Genomic DNA, 18,781 nt, shown 5'->3' with positions numbered 1-18,781 from the left:
TTCTAGGAGGACATGATGGGCTGTGCCAGGGGAAGGTAAGCGCCCCCACCCTGTGCCACTGCTTACAGTGCCCAGCCCCTGAGCTGGCTGCTGGGAGACAGATGGCACCTTGTGCTCCTGAACCCCTTTGCTGCAGAGCTCTGTCTCAGGTGCATGGAAAAATGACTGGAGACAATGCTGGACCAATGTACATTTTTAATGTCCTTCCCAGCTGCCCCTTCCCTGTGCCTGCAGCCAGAGCTGTAGCCATGACTCTGCTCTGAGCACCACAGGGAGAAAGCACAGAAAGTTGCTTTTTAACAACATTTCACCACCAGAAAAACAGCCCCAACCTTTCCCATCCCCCCTCCTCTGGTCCTCACAGCTGTGTGGGATGGATGGTGCCCATCTCTGACCCCTGCAGTGCACCAAAGTACTGCAGTTCCCCATCCATCACCCTCAGCACACTGCAGCCCCTGCTGCCCATGGCCCTTCTGGATCCCAGATGGATGCAGCCCAAGGAATCTTCCAGGGTGCTGTGACTCCTGCTGCTGGGATGGCTGGAGGCTCAGGGAAGGTCATAAATGCAGCGTGAGCACAGCCAGGTCCCAGGGGGTCAAAGAAAGCACTGGAATCTGTTAATTTTTAGTAAGTCTGATGCCCATGTTGGTGCCGCATAGCCATGGCTGAGTGCACCACGACTCCCATCACTGTGGGGCTGATCCTCTGTGAAGCAGAGCCCCCGTCCTCTCCCCACCTCACCACGATCCGATGTGTGCACTGGGGCTGAGCCCAAGTTCCTGACCCAGCTGTGGGTCTGGGCTGCCTGGAGGTGAGCCGGGCCCAGCAGGGGATGGTTGTGGCCGCAGTGCCGGCCCTGAGCCCTGTCGTTACTTGAGGAAGACGAGCAGGAAGAAGGTGGCGACGATGAGGATGAGGATGCCGGCGGCGAAGCCCAGGCGCAGGTTCTCCACGGAGGTGAGTGGTGGCTGTGAGTCCAGCAGCAGCCCCCGCCCCGGCAGCCCCAGCACGAAGGCTCCCGGTGCCTCGGGGCTGCGGCGGATGCTGCAGGGGGCCACCATGCTGCTCACCGTAAAGATGGGAGCGTGGGCCGCACATGCCACATCCATGGCCATGGAGTGCCCCGAGGCCCGACGGGCAGCGCTGCCTTCATTCTCTTCCTCCTCCTCCCCAGCTGTGAGCTGGGCTCGGTGCAGGGTCCCTGGGACTGCTGTCATCCCTCGGCCACCCGCAGCCATCTCGGGCACCAGCGTCACCATCCTGCAGAAGGGGCAGCTGATGAAGGCCACGGTGGCGGCACGGCACACCAGTTTGTGCAGGCAGTTCTGGCAGAGGGAATGGCTGCAGGGCAGCTGCTGTGGTGCCCGGCTGCCCCTGACGCCCCGATACGCCTCATAGCAGATCCCGCACTCCCCGGTGCTCTCCAGCCCTGCTGCCATGCTGCTCCCAGCGCTGCCACGCGGCTGCTGGTGCTTTTGAAGGCTACAGGCAGATGGAGGCCGTGCCCTGGAAGGCGGAGGCTGAACTTCAGCCTGTGGTGCCGGTCCGGCTCCTCCTTCCACTGCCCAGGGCTGCCATGACGCTCCAGGTGCCCCAGTGGCCCCGAAAGCAGGAGACAGAGCCAGCACTGCCACCAGTGGTGTGTAATGGATGGATGACCAACCCCAGTGCATGACCACGTGATGCCTTATCTGCCCTAGTCCACAAAACAAAATGATTTTTTCCTTCTTTCCCTTTACGGAGCCACGATATTCAAAGTATTTCCTCAGCACAACGTGTTGGTCTTGTCACTTTGCTGCCCAGCCCAGAGGCTGGCAGTGCTCAGCATCACTCCTGACCTGGGGCTCGTTGCTCACAGCACCGGGTGCTGCCCTGGCAATCACTGCATCCCCCCATGCAGCTGAGTGGGGGCAGCCCCTGGGGATGAGGGGCAGCTCAGCCCTGTCTGTGCCTCCTGCCCTCGGCTTTCCTGGCACAGTGTGTTACAGACAGGCTGTGGACCTTGCCCGAGGGCCTGTCACTCATTACCACCATGCTGGGAACACCGGAGTCAGCCGGCAGCCACTGGCACCTCGATGAGATCAGCTGTGATACACTCCTCCCTGCAGGGCCCTGGCAACAGGAGAGCAGTGCTGGGAGCTGCCAGCCCTCCTGCAGCCCGACCAGCTGGATCCCCACCAGATGCTGAGACCTGCACGCCCTGCCAGGTGAGGGGGATGCAAGTCTGAGCCCCTCTGCACCGTGCCCTAAAGGCTAAATGCCAGCCCCAGCAAACAACATGATGGCAGCACAGGTCCCTGAGGTCTCCATCTGCCTGCAAGTCATCAATGCTGCATTAAAAGCCTCACGTTCTTCCATGTCTTTATCTGGGCCAAGAGGAGGAGCTGCTGGGACAGCCAGGCAGGGGGCAATAAAAAGGGACCAACCAGCAGGAACCAGCTGTCTTTAATAGCTTCTCCTGGGGGAAAGGGCTGCAGTAGGACAAGACTTATCTCTGTGATAAGGTCAAGAGATTAAAAGCCCCACTGGGATCGTTACTTATTAATGACAATGGGGAACAACCCAGACGCCAGCACACGTACGAGAGGCAGAGCTGGCACTCTGGGACAGGAACACTTCCCCCACACAACACGTCCCAGTGAGGAACGGCTTCTGGCCAGAGCACCTATGGCCAACAGCACATAAGCAAGGCACTCTCAGCCTCCCAGAGCATAACAAGTCCCAGCCGTGTCCTCCTGGAGGAGAAGAATGGCAGTGCCATGGCCACAACAGAGCAGCTGCAGGGTCCCAGTGGCTTCAGAAGCAAGGGCACTAACTGCGGCCCTGCTGAGCAACAGGCAATTCCTATGGCAAATACACAGCCAAAGAACAGCAAGCACCAGTACACACAGTGCCATCAGCCAGTGCTCCCAGGCTGGGCAAACAGGCTGGATAGTGGATGCAGTTGAAAAAGGAACCCAAGGCAAAGGCTGGAAATCCACCAGGAAGGTGGAGGGCTGCTGAGAGCCCTGAGTGCAGCCAGCAGCCAGCCAGGGCTGCGTGCAGGGAGAGGGCAGCGCTGGTCATGCTGTGTGAGTGTATTTAATACTGATAGAAGAGCCTTGCCCTGGATGGAGCAATGAGGGTGGTGCTGTACAGCCATGCCTTCCTCCAGCCTGCTTAGCTGCTGTAGAAGATGCGGACGTGCTGTGCGATGTCCCTGCGGCACAGGGGACAGGTCTGCAGCCTCTTGCAGCAGGTCTGACAGCAGCACACGTGGCCACAGGGCAGGAAAATCATCTGGGCCTGTAAGAGAGAGAGCAGAAGATGTGAACAGTGCTGCTGTACCATAACCTCAGCACCACCACCCTTAGACAAAGCACAGGAGGAAGCTGGAGATGATGGGCAACACCTACAGCTTTCAGAGTGGAAGACAGTGCCAGCAGAGCCCCTGTGCTGTGCAAGGAATGCACAGTGAAACAGGCCTGAGGAGGAGCACTGCACACTGCCACGTCCAGCTGGCCCTCAATCAGCCCTGCTCTGTGTAAGGGAAACTGTTGATCACAGCCCGAACCTCTGATTAACCATCTGAGGCAAGTGACGAGTCAGCTGTGGGAGCACAGGTGGAGGTAATTCAGCTCTGCTCCCCAGAGGGGTGAAGCTCAACTCCAGCTCTCCTAGATCCCATTTAAGGGCTGACCACCACTAAGGCAGCATCTCTGTCTGGACGTTGCTCCTGTCTGGAGTTTGGTGGTGAGCCTCAACACTGGTGAGCACCCATCTCGACTGAGGAGACTCAGCACTGGTGAGTCTTTTCTTAGATACCCTCTGGCTATTTGCTCTGTAAATACAACTATACACTTGTACTATTCTGACAATACACTTGGCAGCACACACGCTGGTTCTCACCTCCTGCTCCATGCAGACAACGCACTCTGACTTCTTCTCATCCCATTGCAGCGGGGGAGCAGTGGGGACCACAGAACTCGGGGTCTCCTCCTCAGGGGCACTGGGCTGTGTGGCTGCAGGGACCTCGGTGTCCACCGTCCTCAGCAGCTCTGCAACCACAAGCAGAGGTCTGAGCTCAAGGAGAGCTTTGATCTCCCACCCACCCAAGAGCAGCTGCTCGTCCATGGGAGCTCAGTGCTGAGAGTGCTGACAGTGCAGCACTCCTTGCCTCTCCCATGGGCACACAAACAGCCGTACTCCCCCTAGGCAGGCATCTGGCCCTACAGATCTCCCCATTCAAGGCTCGGTTACCCACTGCTGGCACACAGTGTGTCAAGGAGCAGGTAGGAAAGAACTGCTGGTACCTGGGATTGTCTTTGCCACAGCCAGGATCTCCTGTGCCCGTCTGAGGATGGCACGCTGCAGGCCAGTCTCTGCAATGCCCATCTGCAGTGCAAAAGGAGATCTGTCAGCACTCAGGTGATAAAGCACAGAGGGGACTGAGAAAGGAAACACCTCCAAGAGAACAGTGCCAACTCTTTGGCCATGCTGGTGAGACCTGTTCATGTCAAGGGAAGAATCTCCATCAGAGCTGGAATGAAGGAATTCCTATGTGACCCCTGCTGAGCTACAAAGCTCATCTGAGGGACATTGAAAGGCAGGGCTAAGTTACAGCTCACTGCAGGTGCTGTGGGAAAGCTGTCACCTGCTTGGACAGGGCACAGAGCAGCATCAGCACTTCCCCCTGCACAGACATGGCACACCAGGACCACCAGTGCTCTGTCCTGCAAGACCTGCTGTGGGCACAGCCACAGCTTGGCAGGGTCAGCAGCAGCGCTGCCCTGTACTGCTTATCTGCTGCCTTGTACCTTTTCCAGGTCACTGGCGGTCATGGTGCTGAGCACTCCCAAGGAAATCCGATGGTGTGCAAAGACAGGCACATAGTGTTCAGCTGACAGCTCGGTTAAAAGGTTCACCAGCTGCTTCTCCAAACCCTCCTCCTGCAAAACACAAGGCGAGCTCTCAGACTTCAGGCTGGAGAAAAGGTGTGTGACACACTGCTGTGCATAGTCCTGATCTCAGGAGCAAAGCCATTCTAGATGCATTTCCATGAAGACACTAAAACTCAGAAGCCAAACAGCCAGAGGAGCCCAGCTACAAATACTTTAGGAGTGAAATTCAAAACATCTTGGTTTTAAAGAATGAAACACAGCAGTTTTGGCAGCTGATGGCTGCAGCAGCACCTGCTCTGCCAACCTGAGCTGATATAACACAGCACAGCTGGAGCTCACAGCAATCTCTCTGGGGCTGCCCTGCAGCTGCTTTCATAGCACAAAGTCCTGGCCCAGAACTGCAGAGCACAAGGCAGCCAAGCAAACAGAACGTTACCCTTCCTGTGCGCCTGTCAAGCAGAGCATTTTGTTGTGTGCACAACAGTGGAAGCATAAAACACAGCAGCAACCTGGAGCTTCAGGGAGAGCGGCTTCTGGTTCAGCAGGCGCTGGTACTGGATCAGCCAATAGTTCTCCTGTTTGGTTTCGCTCTTTGCTTCCATTTCCAACTGAAAAACAAACTCATTCACTCAACAGCCCAAGATAACGTAGCAGGTGTTATTTAGAGCAGCCTGAACTGTATGTGTAAGGGGAAATCAGCAGCCTGGCTGTGTAGGGCTGGTCCCACTTTGATCCCCACATCCCAGAACTCTGCTCACTCTGCCCCATGTACTGAAGCCCAGCCTTCTGAAGCTCAGGAGAGTCTAGAGGTGTCCAGAATTACAAGGCACATGCAGACCCAGTAGGATTGTGCTCATTCTCTCCTGTGATCTCCCCAGAAATCAGAATGATCACCCCCAGGAGGGGGAAGCAGGGCACATTCCAGATGACCCTGTCCCAAGAGCTTACATCAGCACCTTGTGATGTCTGAGTCTGGACACAACCACTCTAAGTCCCTCCCTTCTCTTCTTTATCCTTATGGATTCTCTCCCTGCAGACATCCTTCGTGCTTCCTCATCTACAGCCCAGAATTGGGGCCCTTCATTACCAGTATTTGTTGCAGTTCTTCTTCCCTTTGCTTCTTCTCTTTGAGCAGCTGCTGCAGCAGGTAACCAAGTGCTTGGCGTTGCTCCATGATCATCCCCTGCAACAAAAGGACCCTGGCATCCATTTTTCCAGACCACAGGTCTGCAGGAAACCCCTGCCCTGATTTCCAGCAAAGCACTTACCACATACCCAGACAGTCACAGCAAATGTTCAAGTCCTGTGCTGTGTGGGCCCTACAGCACAGCTGAGCAGAGGGCCTCAATCCTCTCTTTGGCATAGCAAGCCTATTCCTTTTGGTCCTGCACTGACCATTCACCAGTGGTGCCAATCCTCAGCACACTTGGGGCAGCCCCAGACCGTGGTGCCCTGCAGCAGCTCCTCATCACTGCACTAAAGGTTCACTCAGTGGCATCAGAAGTGTTTGCTGTCCTCCCTAATGAAGAACCACCTCAAACTACTTCTAGGACCTGCAGACATGCAAAGGAGCAACCAGCAGCAGCTGTGGGCACCCTGTCAGCACTGGTCTCTCTCAAATCAACCTTGCAAAAAGTAACTGGTGCAAACACCTCCCTTTCTCAGGCTTTGTTGTTGTTCCTGCTTTCCTGTGATTCACCAAGCCCAATACTAAAGCACCTGTATCTTATGGGAGGAACAACCATCTGCTGCACAGTGGGCATCAAAGGTGACTGCAGGATCACTTCTGCCAAAGCACTTTGTGGGCACTGCCTGAGCAATAAGGCCTTAATGGCAGCAGGAATTTTGGGCTGCAGAGGGGATGCAGACAGACAAAGCTGTCTCAGTTCTGCTCTCCTGGTGTGCAGTGGTGCAGCTGCAAACACACTGTGCCCCAACAGACACAGATGGGGACTGGAAGACATCCTCATTTTCTTGGGCTGACCAAAGAGGTGACCTAAACTGGAAAACAGTGCACACAAGGCAAAAAGTGATGCAAAAAGTGATGCAAAGGTGCACCCACAACATTTAAAGCCACAGTGCTTAAGCCAAATGTGAGCTTTCTCAAAGTGAGACTGCTGATGAAATCAACCCATTGAACAGTGGGATGGTGGGGTGGAAGAGTCTATGAGTCAGGGCCTAAAATGAAGGAGAAGAGCCGGCAGCCACTATTGTTGGGTATTTAAAACCAAACACAACTATGTGAGAAGACACGGGATGCTCAGCAGGGATTTTCTGGGACAGCCAACAACTGGATCCAAAATCCTTCCCCACCCAGCAAACCTACAACTGCCCACCGGTATGGAGACCAGGTTAATCTCTCTTTCCTGCAGTTCATCAAGAAGTTTAAAAGCAGCAGCAGTGTTCCCACATTCCCATGACAAAGAGGTATTTTTAGTGGGTTAAGTACCCTCTGACTAAGCACAAAACCACGTGGAAACTGCAAGAAGCCAGAGAAGCAAGTGAAGCTTTTGCAATCCCAGAGCAGAGAGAGGGTGGTGGGGCAGTCCCAGAGCCCTACATACCTGCAGCGTCTCTGTGTCCAGTTCTTGCCTCTTTAACTCCAGCTGTGTCAGCTGCAATAACTCTGTTTCTATTAATTTAATCTAAACAGAAGATGAAACATTTTTTTTACTGACATTGGAAATGATTTTGATTTACACTCTTTCAAAATGAGGTCTAACTACTGGCCTTGGAGGGACAACGCTGCAGAGCTGCCCATAAGTTTGGGACCATGTTCGTGCCCTTCCATGACACATCTCTAGGGCTGCTCTTTGTCTCATGCCTGAAGAACTGCCTCCCAATCTATGCACTAAACACCTCCTGTTCAAGTCTAGAAGCACAGTGCAATCACTTTGTTCAACCAAACCCTGCAGCCACTCTGGAAAGCGTTATCAAAATCCTCTTAGCACCAGTGTTCAAACTGCAGATGGGCTGGGAGCTCAGTCATGGATCCCAAATGCTTCAGCAGTTCCCACCGTGATACGTGCTCTTTCAGTCAGGGTAACTGAGACACAGAGAGGTGAAGTGAGCTGCCCAAGATCCCACAGCAAAGCCAAGAAGAGCCCAGCTCCCCTACCAGCCTGGTTATCTGTTCACCCCAGGCCACGCTGCTTCCTGTGTGCCACCTACCACCAAATTGCTGCTGACACCGAGGCTTTGTGCAGGCAGAACCTACAGCCCCTGCCCTGCAGGATGCTGTTGGGATGGGTTTCAATAGCAAAAGGCCCAGCCTAGGTATCAAGAAACAAACTCCCTTTGTTTACAAAGCAAGAGCAAACAAACTGCTGGGCTCCCACTGATCTCAGGCAATGGAAGGCTGTTAGGTTCATCTTCTGGATTGTCCATGCAAAATCCATAGGCTTTAAGTACAGTGCAAAGATTGGTCATGAAGTGACTGAATATATCAAAGCTCTTGAGCTCATCTGCCAGCTCCAGACTTGAGACTTTTCTCCTAGTGTCAGATCAGGAGAGGGAAGCAACTGGAAGTGTCATAAACCAGCTACCCACCTCCTCACCTCAATCACTGCGACCTCCCCAGCAGCTCTTGCTCTTCCCCTGACTATTTTGCCTCACCTTTTGCAGAACACTGCTCAGAAAGGCAGGCTGAGAATGGGAAAGGTGAACTTATGGTGCAGTTACAGTGTGCTAGATGGAGATACAGCGGACTCATGGAGACAACAGTCCTACCGAGGAAGTCTGAAGGAAACTGTAACTGCAGTTGCAGACCACCCCCACAGAGCCAATGCAGGTCTGTCCTCTACTGACTGCTCTCCAGTGTTTCACCCACAGCAGTTTTGAGATGACCAAAGCAATGGCAGTCCTACTAACTCCACAAACCTAAAATCTGCCTTTATAGTCTCTCCTCTGGTACTGGTAGACCATAGTTTATCCCACACTGTTTTGTTACAGAGCTCTCAGCAATACAAGAGCTCGCCATTTCCTTCCTGCTCTGTGCTCACAGCACTTTGATCTTCCTCAGAAGGGTCTCAGCAGACGATGAGGGGCTGGTTGCTCTTTCCTGTGTTGCTGACTCACCTGGTTCCTGATCTGTCTGTGCATAAGATCCTTCTTCACTTGGAGAGCTTCAAAGGCAGCTTTCTGCATCTCACTCTAAGGGACAGACAACATCCTGCTCAGTGCAGATTGTTCATGTGGATGTGAACGGCCTAAAGAAACCCTGCTGCCTTGCAGTAGCTCAAGTGCAAATGAGCAGTGCTAACTCTGCATGAACAGTGTCCACATTACAACATGACTCAGACCTCACTAAAAGGTGAAGATCTCTGACCAGAAGGTAAAACCCTCCTTACAGAACAACAGAAGTTACAGTCATGTTCTTCAAACGTGTTGGGTGCTGTATGTGAACCCCACCTCCATCCTCCACATTAATCATCACACCATTTTTGCTTCCCACGGTCTGTGCTGCTGTCCTTTATGAGAAGTTGCTGTTTAGTTAAAGTATAAACACGTTTCTCCCTCAGATACCACAGCAGGTTTATTAGAACACCAGTTTATTAGAACACTTGTCCCCAAGTTAAACAACAGTGTTCTATAAAACAATTCTTGCAGACAGCCCAGCCCTGCAAACACTGCTCCCATCCCTGTCACTCTCAACTCTGCTTCTGAATCCTGCTGCCTATCTTTGGTCTCTCCCTCCATGCAATCTGCTCTCTTGCCTACCTGCTGCAAGATCTGACTAACAGCTTTGTTCTGATCCATCTGTTGCCAAGCCAGGATTTGCTGGAACTTCTCATCCATCTCAGCCAGGCTGCAAGAAAACATATTAGTCAGGGAGCTACTGCAAATCCAAACAGGGGCTGTGGCTGCCCCAGCAAACTGCTCAGGTGATGAATTTGCACATCAGTGCTGTGCACTGGAAAAGCTGTGCCAATGAAAGTCCAGACAGGGGGGTCATGTATTCCCTGTGCTTGCAGACAGGACTGTGTCTACCCACTGCCCTCTGTTGGGCAGAGCAGGGGTGCACAACGTTAATTCTGTTAATTCCAGATTAAACTTCTCATATCCTGGTAAATAAAAAGAGCTGCATCGTAACTATTATCTTCTCCATTAGAAGCTTTTCAATGCAATGGATAAAGAGACACAACTAGACAGTCCTAAGAGGCTCTGTGCTACACTTTGACAATGGCTGACCAAATAGCAAAGAGATCAGTTTAATTTCATCCTCTGTACTTAGCAGGATGTAATAAGGTCAAATAAACGGTGTAAAAATGTGACAGTTAGTTCTAAGTATGATTAACATTTCATATTCTTAAAAGGTGGTTCATTTAACCATGTTTTTTCAATGTTTCACACTGAGCTGTCCTGCTGCATCCCAGCAGCTGCAGAAATCCCTGGCTGTTGATATGGGAATTACACCAGAGACTGCTGGCAAGGAAGGAACTTTACAACAACAGCATCTCCAGCCCCAGAGATCTCCCAGCGTACCTGGAGCAGGCCTGGCTGACAAGGTCTTGTCGACGAGATTCATTGTTCATTTGGATGAGCTTGTTCTTGTAGCTCTCAGCCAGCATTTGTTGCATGGCAGCTAGGAGACAGAAGTGCTGTCAGTCTCTAACAGGAACTTGTCTCTGGAACAGACACTAATCTGCCACTGCTGCTACAGTAACTTGCAAATAACAGCGTCTTTCCTCTCATTTCAACCTGTTCTCATTTTTCCCATTTCATTCCTTTAAGAGGGGATCCATTCAGCTACAAAAACTGTGGTTATTTATTGGAAAACCATGTAAATAAATCCCACCCTGCTTGCATCCCTTCAGTGTTTGGAGAAGCAAAATCAGGGCTACAGCCCTGTCTGTACTGCTGTACCTCCAAAGGAACCAGGTCTTACCTACCATCCCAAACAGTTATTTGCACTTACAGGCCACTTCCCTTCTGCGCAGATTCTCTGTCTCCTCCTGTGTGATTGCCATCAGCTGCTCCATCCTTATTCTAGCAAGCAAACAAGAATAAAGTCAGCCACTCCTTCAAAGAAGCACTATCTCAGCTGCTCACTCAGCTCAGAGGGGCAGATTCATCAAGCAGCCTGTGCAGGAAAGCCACGTGCTCAGCAGAGACTCAAAAAGTTGCAGCAATTTCTTGGAAAGTCTATTGACAAATCAAATTTTCCTCAAACCCATGGGAACAATTGCTTCTTACAATGGGATGTTCAACCCAGAAGACTTAACAAGGGTCTGGGAAGGCAGCTTCCTTCTCTTGAAGTGTGAGGAGCACTTTAAAGCTGACTGCAGTGAGCACTGCCTCTAAAAGCAGATGAAAAGGAGGTACAATCACCAACCCACAGGGTCTGCCAGATTGGGTAAAACCAAGTACATCTGTCTTGCTTCCAAGTGACCAGAATCAGCTGCTGCAGTAAAAGCAGCAGGAAATCCTTTGGTCAGTAAATAAGAGAATGATCCCCCTGACTTAACATAGATTCAAATTGGGGGCTCAGAACTGAGGATCCCAAAGCTGTTCTCTTAAAGAACTCATTTCAATGTTACTCACCTCTCATTCTCCAAGGATTTCAGAATGTCTGACCTTTGCTTCTGCCTACATAAATATAAAACAGAAGGTTTTCTCAGAGAGGCCAAAACGAACAGTTCAGAGCATTGACATGAGCCCCCAGCAGACAGAGCTCAGTGCAGGATGCCCTGGGACTGCCTCACCTCTGATTGTCCTCTATCAGCTTCTGGATACGGCTGGCAATGCCTTGCTCCGCTTGTTTCAGCTGCTGCAGCAGTTTCAGGCGCTCCTCCTCCAAATGGCGCTGGTGCTTTGTCAGGCCTTCCTCCAGCCTCATCTGATCCTGGGCGAAGATTAAAGAACCAAAGGAAAAAACAGTCAGTTTAGGAAAGGTAGTGCCTTGTACAGGGCCAGGTCATGGAGGGTTTGGTTGCAGTGACCCAGGCAGCTCCTGGGATATGTTACAAAAAGGAGAATTCTCATGAGATGGGGCAGCCTAAACATAAAGAGGAATCACTCCGAAGTGCTTCCAAGGAGAAGGTGAGAATCTGCAAAGTCAAGCAATTACAGATGGGAAAGATGAAAAAGTGCTCCAATCTGTACAATCAAAACAGCACTGCTCCCACCTGCCAATATACTGTATGTGTTACAGTGTCCCTAATGACCCCAAGAGAGAAAGCAGAAGCAAAACACAGTGTAGTGAGTGAGGTGCTGTCTCTAGAAGGGAAGCAGCAGGCACAGCCCTGCTCTGCAAGTGAGGAGGGATTGGAGCTCTTGCCCAGTGAGACCTACCTCTCTTACTGTCTGCAGGATCTCATCCTTCTGATTGCTGACCTGCTGAACAAGCAATGCGTGCTCTCTTTGCCCCATGTTCAAGCGCCGCTCAAATTCAAGCTTCTCCTGCATTTTTTTTTCCTGAGAAGAAAAAGATGAATGCCAGGAATCAGCAGTGCTGGCTCTGCTCCTTCTCAAACCAGAACAAATTCTGGCAATGCAAAACAAGGCACATTAATCCCCACAGCTACAGGGGAGCAAGCCAAAAGGCTTTGACTAGCCAGGAGGCTTTACTAGGGGATGGAAATGTTCTGTCCTTAGGAAACCAAAAACTGAGAGGCAGAAGACACAGAGGTGGTCCTACTTTCCAGCCAAAGCATTGGCAGGGTTCGCCCTCACCTTCCTCTTCTCATAGTCCGAGAATTTGTTCTGAAAAATAAAAGTATGAGGAGATATTTACTTCTAGGAGCAATTTTCTGTAGTTATCATTAGCACACATTATACCTCCCCTTAACTGGGTAAACCTGTCAACCAAAGGCACATTAAGATTAATATATCCCCAAAGTCCAGTCATTCATGTTTATCCAAGGCCAGAAAAATGTTGCCAGACAGCACAAGAATTAACATCACTTGTAATAATTACAGGCCTGGCCCCACCTTTCCCAGGTAGGGCTGGAAACATCCAGCACTTGGCTGCAAATTACTGTGTGTTTTCTGCACTGCTGTATTCAGGATAATGATCAAAACTAATTTATCTCAGAAATATGCACAATCATAGAAAAACTGGAGATCTCTGGAGGTCTGCGCTCCAACCTCCTGCTCACAACAGCTCTAAAGTCAAACTCAGATCAGATTGCTCCTTGTCCTGCCAAGTTATGAAACTCTCCAAGGATGGAGGCATTTCTCTACAACTTATTTTCTAGGAGTCAGACATGACAACGCTATTCCCAGTGATGAGGAATGATGTGCAAAGAGCTGTCAGATCTGCTGGATCAGCTGCAAGACAAATCCAAAACTGCACACAGCTTCACATGCAGCAGAGCCTCACCTGCCACTTGCTCTCCTCCTCCAAGTATTTGTGCACTGTCCTGTCCACCCCATCCACTGTTGTTTCTCCTCCATCCCTCTCCAGCGCAGGGAGCACATACTGTGTGGGAGGGTAGTATGCAATTCCACACTCTGGAAGAGATCAGATGCAAAACAAGACATTTGGTGCCTTAAGACCTCCTGGCAGCGTGGCTGAAGGCTGGCCTATGTGTGAGACAGCTCCCAACTGTGCTCGCTCCCTCCAAGCATAGATGGTATAAGACCTAATACAGGTCTTGCAATGAGAAGCTGTGAGAAGAGAGAGTGCCATCCTATTCCCACCAGGAAGATGAGTAAAGCTCAGGAGGAAGCAGAGGAGCCGAGAGTGCTGCTCCCATTTCTGAAATCATAGGAGAGGATGCCCTCCAAAAACAGGCTGATCCAGCTGTTCCAATGTCTTAACAAAAAGATTCTAGATTTCAGTTTGACAGTGAGAAGCAACCTTCAAGGAAGGACTCCTATGTTGCTGTGTGACACGTAACTTCCTGACCTGCCTGCCCTGTGTGCAGAGCATCAGAAACCACCTGAAGCAGAACTTCCCTCATGTTTGCCCTTTGTAAATACAGCCTTTGAACAAGCTTGTAGCACCTTGATAGAGCACAACACAGCCCCACAAGTTCTCACCAGCATCCACAGACTCTTCTCACTTACCTTTGCAGAGGAACTGCTGAATGGACTCTGTACCTGCACTGCAAATATCAGCTGATGGGTAGGTCATGGAAGATGCATCCAGAGTCAGCGTCTCCAAAACAGAACACACAGAGCTCCAAGTTAAATATCATTAAAAGGGAAATACATTAAAGGTAAATTACTTTTGCTGGGTGTCTGACAACTTTCAGAGATGTGGTGACTCTGCTGTGCCTTATTTAGGAACTTCTAAGCTGGTCCCTCAGCAGAATAACCCCCTCACATAGACAGGTGCATTTTGTCTTTAAGGACAAAGCACTTCTCAATTACAGACATTGCTGTATGTTGGAGCCCTTAAACATGACGCATGGAAGGAACAGCAAATACAAAGGTGAAATGATACAAAAATGGTAACAAATATTCAAAAGGTTATTTATAAGGAAAAACTCACCAATATGGACACCTTCACTGGGAAGTGCTGAGGCAATCTCCACCAAGGAGCAATCTCCAAGAGAGATGCTGCCTTAGTGGAGGTCAGCCCTTAAATGAGGTCTAGAAGAGGTAGAGTCAAGCTCCACCTGTTCTGGGAGCACAGCTGAATTACCCTCACCTGTGCTCCCATAGCTGACCTGACACTTGCCTCAGCTGATTAATCAGAGGTTCAGGCTGTGATTACCAATTTCCCATACAAAAGGGTACGTTGCCTCCCACTGAGGATGACTTAGCAGGAAGGCCCAGAAAGGAACCACTTCACCAAACACAAGGGAGCAAACTGCACAAGTTTCCCCTCTCAGAGATCTGCCTATAACAGAAGAGAAGCCTAAAGCTGAGTCCTTAGGACAGGACAGCATTTATTTCTGTCCTCAATGCTGGTGTCTGAGTCAGCTCCGTTGTCTGACGCTCACACAGTTTGGTACTGCCAAATTTGGCAGCCAGAAAGGAACATCCTCATCAAAATGCTGGTGCTTGTATCATTTTGAACGTGCTCTCCAGGGAGCCAGAAACCTACAGAGGCTGACAATGAGTCAGAGAGCTATTAAGGCAACAGAAGCAAAAACCTCATCAGAAACATCCAATCTGCTCAGTTAGAACCAGCCTGAGTGGAAAGAATCTGAGTTAAATTGAGCCCATAGGCTCAGTTTGGACTCTCAGAAGCAGCCACAGCTGAAAATACCCAGAGGCTTATTCCCTACAGATCACTTTTGCCATGATTACGCCTTGGCAAAAAGTGATCAGAAAAGACCAAAGCAGGTGAATACACAAAACTGTGAACGACATATACCCTACCGACAGTCCCCTGCAGTGAGTGCCATCCAACCCCAGAGATTCACTTTTTAAGATGAACTTATTATCACTGAGCAAGCAGGGAGGACAGGGCAGGCAGGGCAGGCTGGGTGCATACCTCCAGTGTACGGACGTGAGCCAGCACTCTTGGCAGCTCCTGCAGCAGGTTCTCACTGATGTTCAGAGTGCGCAGACTCCTCAGACCACTCACTGTAGCAGGGAGCTCCCTCAGCTTGTTGCCTAAGGAGTGAAAAGTCATTTAGAAGCACATAGCACTGCTGAAGCAGAAGCTCATCTCCTGGAACACCGATCTGTACTTGTAAGAGCCTCCTGTGAGTTATTTTCTATACTGTGCTGGAGGGATGGGGTTGTCATGGGGTGCACTAAGATTCCAAACGTAACTATTCCTGATAACTTGGGGAAATTTGGGGAATTATTTTCTACTTAGACTTTCCTTGCCTTACCAACTATTTGAATTCAAGTCTGTCCTATGTTCTTCAGAATGGAAACCATTTGGTGCCTGCCTTGGTTAAGAGGTATAATTACTAATGCAGCTCAACACAACCCAGAAAACAAGTGATGCTTTGCCCACGGCACCAACAAGAAACAAAGTCATACCTTTCACGTTGAGGATCTGGAGCTGGGCAAGATCCCCTATGGATTGTGGAAGACATTTTAAGAGATTCCTTTCAAGGTTTAGGACCTAAGATGTTAACAGAAAAGATAATCAAAATATCCTTTACACAAGTCTCAGGTTTTCTCCATATCTATGCTGTTGGGACTATTCTGCAGCCCCAGAAAGGGTGATTTAAAATTAGTTTTCTAGGCTATAAAAGCAAAAATGCTTTTAGAATGAGTTCTTAATAATCTGCCAGTGATATGCATCCAGAGCTGCACCCCAAAGCAGAGCAGACCCTCTGAAATGCAATAAGACATTTAGTGTCTTAAGCCAGTATGAGCTGTTCCCTAATACACCATTTACAGACGCTTGGCATCCAGGAGATCCTTTACCTGAAGAGATGTCAGCTGACCAATATCAGCAGGAAGCGATGCCAGCTGGTTGTCGTGCAGATCTAGAACCTGCAAGAGCAGCGAATGTCATCAAACAGTGTTGGGGAAAGACATCATCGTGCAAAAACAAAAGGCTGTGAATTATGGAATTACTGAGCAATGGAAAACTCCAGAGTCCACTGCTAAACAGGTGACCAGGGAAAGGAGAGGCACCACAGGAACTGTCCCACCAAACTGGACGTGCCAAGTGAACAAATGATCTCCATGAAAATCAGCCTGGCAGAAAAACATATTTTCTGCAGGGTCTAAGGCCTGAACTGCTCCATAGAAAGACCAACATCAGGTGCCCCCATCACCAGCCTCACCCACATTCAAGTGATCCACCAGGTTTTGTAAACCTACAAAGGGGAGCCGTCACGTTTTGTTACCACTTTTTGGTAACAACAGTCAGACAGGAGGAATTTTTCGGGGTAGTGTGTTTGAATGCAGTTAGAATGGCTGTTAAAAGTCACAATTACCTTCACAGTTATGAGACTCAGGAGGCTACAGGACTTTGGAACTAAAGATGTGAGATTATTTGTATGAATGATCAGCACCTGAGGAGGGAAAAACCCATTGAAACGTGAGCATAAGGGGCACCAGGATCCAGAATAAGACTTTTGCTAAGACTTAATTGCAGAGGTTGTGAAAGAGTTTTGTATCTTATTCACAGTCACCTAAAATAGTAAATGAATTGTAGAGGTCAAATATTTAATATTAAACAGACTTTTAGTTATTTTGTATGAGAAATATCGTTCATTAGGTTAGGATAGAAATCATCAGCTCGTATTTCATGACAGCAGCAGTACAGCACACACAACAGGTTAGTCCTGCCAAATGGCCACATGCATCACAGACAGCCAGAAACAACCATCTCAAACACAACAGCCACATTCATGCACAATAACAGAATTATCCACTTCAGGATCGTATCGTTACCTTTTTCTGCAAGACTTTACAAGTTGCAAAGGCCCCGTATGGAACCTAAAAACAATTTACAAACGGTCACATCAGACTTCACCAGATCCCATATTTTCTAAGCACTTCTACAATACCCACCTCTAAAGTCTCAGTAATTAACTTTAATGCAAATGCACATGATACTTAAGATACTTTAGCCCTGAAAGCCAGAGAACATGCATACAGAGAAAGAAGTGGACCAGGCACAAGGCCATTTCTGTCCCAGAGCTCACAGACATGATATTAAATCTGATGCTTGGTAACAAATAGACTGAGAAATAAGACCTGTCAGCTAATATCGAAAGTTCCAGAGAACATACCTCTAACAGCTCACACTTGGATATGTCAAGAACATCATCAGCACCAGCCTCTTTTGCCTGGTAGGAGAAGATACACAGAGTTAGAACATGAATGAATGGGCCCTTGCTGCATATTGGGTATTGCTGGAAGTAGCAAGAAGGAGAAAGGACGGGAGGTCCTGAATGTGGGGTGGGCTGGAAGATGTGATGTGGAACCACAGGAGAGGAAAGGGAAGGAAGTAGCACAGAGGGGATGTGTGGAGGGAAGGGCAAGAACAGACCAGGAAGGCAGGAGTAATATATTAGAAAGGCAACCTGCTAACCTGGATGAGATCAGTAACGAGGCATCTGGGACTATGTACAGACAACAGAGGATACAGCAGTGTTGCTTACCAGGCACATTTGGTATTCAAGGCGCTTCTGAGCATCCTCACTGGGTTTCTTCTTACGGAAGAAGAGCGGCATCTTGAGTTGTGTTACAGCTCTTAATGGCACAGGCTATCAGCATAAAGGAAGGCAGGTGGATCTTGGAGTGAGAGGAACCTGGACTACAGAACTGTGCTCTAAGAAGGGAGACAGAAAAAGAAGAGAAGGATCACAGCCTTGTTTAGACCTTTGGCTGGGACACACAGGCTGAGACCAACACACCGGCACAGCGGAAATGTCAGTGTGAGTCATGGGAGCACTGATGAACAACTGGGACAGGAGGAACGTCCTGTCAGTGCTGTGTGAGATAAATGAAGACACACACTGACACACACAGGAAAACACGGGATCCACTGCAGGATGGGAACTAAGAAAGCTGGGTCCAGAAAGCAGGAACCAGGGGCAAAACCGAGATACTCAGACTCAAAACCGATAAACTCCGTCACAATAACGAGCAGCTGTGAAATACCAGGGAGTAAATTGGGGCTGGAAATGAGACAATCCTTCATTTTGAGATGGCAGGGGAAGAGAAACAGGCAGGATTGATGCAGGGCAGAACAGGGGGGACGTGGATAAGGAACAGCGAGACCCCCCGCCCCGCTCCTATCAGTGACCCGCAGTGTCAGCACGGCCACAGAAGCGGCAGCATCGTCCCCCCATCCCCGCAATGCGTCCCGCAGCCCCCCAGCCCCCAGCCCCATCCCGGCCGCTCTCACCGACGCCCGCTGTCATGACGCCCCGCATCCCCTCGGGGCCTCCAAACCATAGAGACGAGCGGTCAGAGCGCCCCCTGCTCGCACCATAGAGTTCTCTGCGTGCGAGCGGAGGGCGGATCCCGCAAGCTGCCAAGATCTCGCGAGATCTCGGCGCCTATATATATCTCCCCCGCGCTTC

The 18,781-nt window shown here is 50.1% G+C and overlaps 2 protein-coding genes across 5 annotated transcripts; both read right to left on the bottom strand.

The window, feature by feature from the left end:
• Window positions 1–178: 178 nt before the first annotated feature.
• Window positions 179–1,673, bottom strand: LOC146757472 (uncharacterized). The gene has a single exon (XM_085521553.1). The coding sequence runs from the start codon at window positions 1,671–1,673 to the stop codon at window positions 870–872; it is 804 nt and encodes a 267-aa protein (XP_085377679.1). The 3' UTR covers window positions 179–869.
• Window positions 179–18,659, bottom strand: LRSAM1 (leucine rich repeat and sterile alpha motif containing 1). Of its 4 annotated transcripts, none has more exons than XM_015878633.3 (25): window positions 18,604–18,659; window positions 17,855–18,024; window positions 17,483–17,539; window positions 17,142–17,186; window positions 16,682–16,759; window positions 16,164–16,232; window positions 15,771–15,855; window positions 15,271–15,392; window positions 13,893–13,983; window positions 13,204–13,334; window positions 12,555–12,584; window positions 12,174–12,296; window positions 11,585–11,724; window positions 11,424–11,468; window positions 10,798–10,868; window positions 10,365–10,464; window positions 9,600–9,687; window positions 8,958–9,032; window positions 7,445–7,525; window positions 5,968–6,063; window positions 5,390–5,488; window positions 4,797–4,928; window positions 4,293–4,374; window positions 3,889–4,037; window positions 179–3,285 (listed from the first exon to the last, which is right to left on the bottom strand). In XM_015878633.3, the coding sequence occupies exons 2-25, from the start codon at window positions 17,924–17,926 to the stop codon at window positions 3,160–3,162; spliced, it is 2,187 nt and encodes a 728-aa protein (XP_015734119.1). In that variant the 5' UTR covers window positions 17,927–18,024; window positions 18,604–18,659; the 3' UTR covers window positions 179–3,159. The 4 variants fall into 4 exon arrangements, with proteins under 4 accessions (XP_015734119.1, XP_085377676.1, XP_015734120.1 ...); XM_085521550.1 differs by having other exon boundaries at window positions 17,855–18,025; window positions 18,608–18,659; XM_015878634.3 differs by lacking the exon at window positions 7,445–7,525.
• Window positions 18,660–18,781: the final 122 nt, after the last annotated feature.

This window comes from Coturnix japonica, chromosome 21 (assembly GCF_054131305.1).
Source record: "Coturnix japonica strain WE chromosome 21, WE-NBRP24, whole genome shotgun sequence".
NCBI lineage: Eukaryota > Metazoa > Chordata > Aves > Galliformes > Phasianidae > Coturnix > Coturnix japonica.
Note: the sequence above shows the minus strand (reverse complement) of the source record. Positions and strands in the feature narration are given on the sequence as shown.

What these genes read in the sequence shown, in the direction of transcription:
- LOC146757472 (XM_085521553.1), bottom strand. Translation starts at nt 1,673, where the DNA reads ATGCACTGGGGTTGGTCATCCATCCATTACACACCACTGGTGGCAGTG.
- LRSAM1 (XM_015878633.3), bottom strand. Translation starts at nt 17,926, where the DNA reads ATGCCGCTCTTCTTCCGTAAGAAGAAACCCAGTGAGGATGCTCAGAAG. An exon ending in CTGATAGAGGACAATCAGAG is followed by an intron (nt 11,469 to 11,584) that starts GTGAGGCAGTCC and finishes ATATTTATGTAG; the next exon opens with GCAGAAGCAAAGGTCAGACA. An exon ending in AAGAACTGCAACAAATACTG is followed by an intron (nt 5,489 to 5,967) that starts GTAATGAAGGGC and finishes TTTGTTTTTCAG; the next exon opens with TTGGAAATGGAAGCAAAGAG.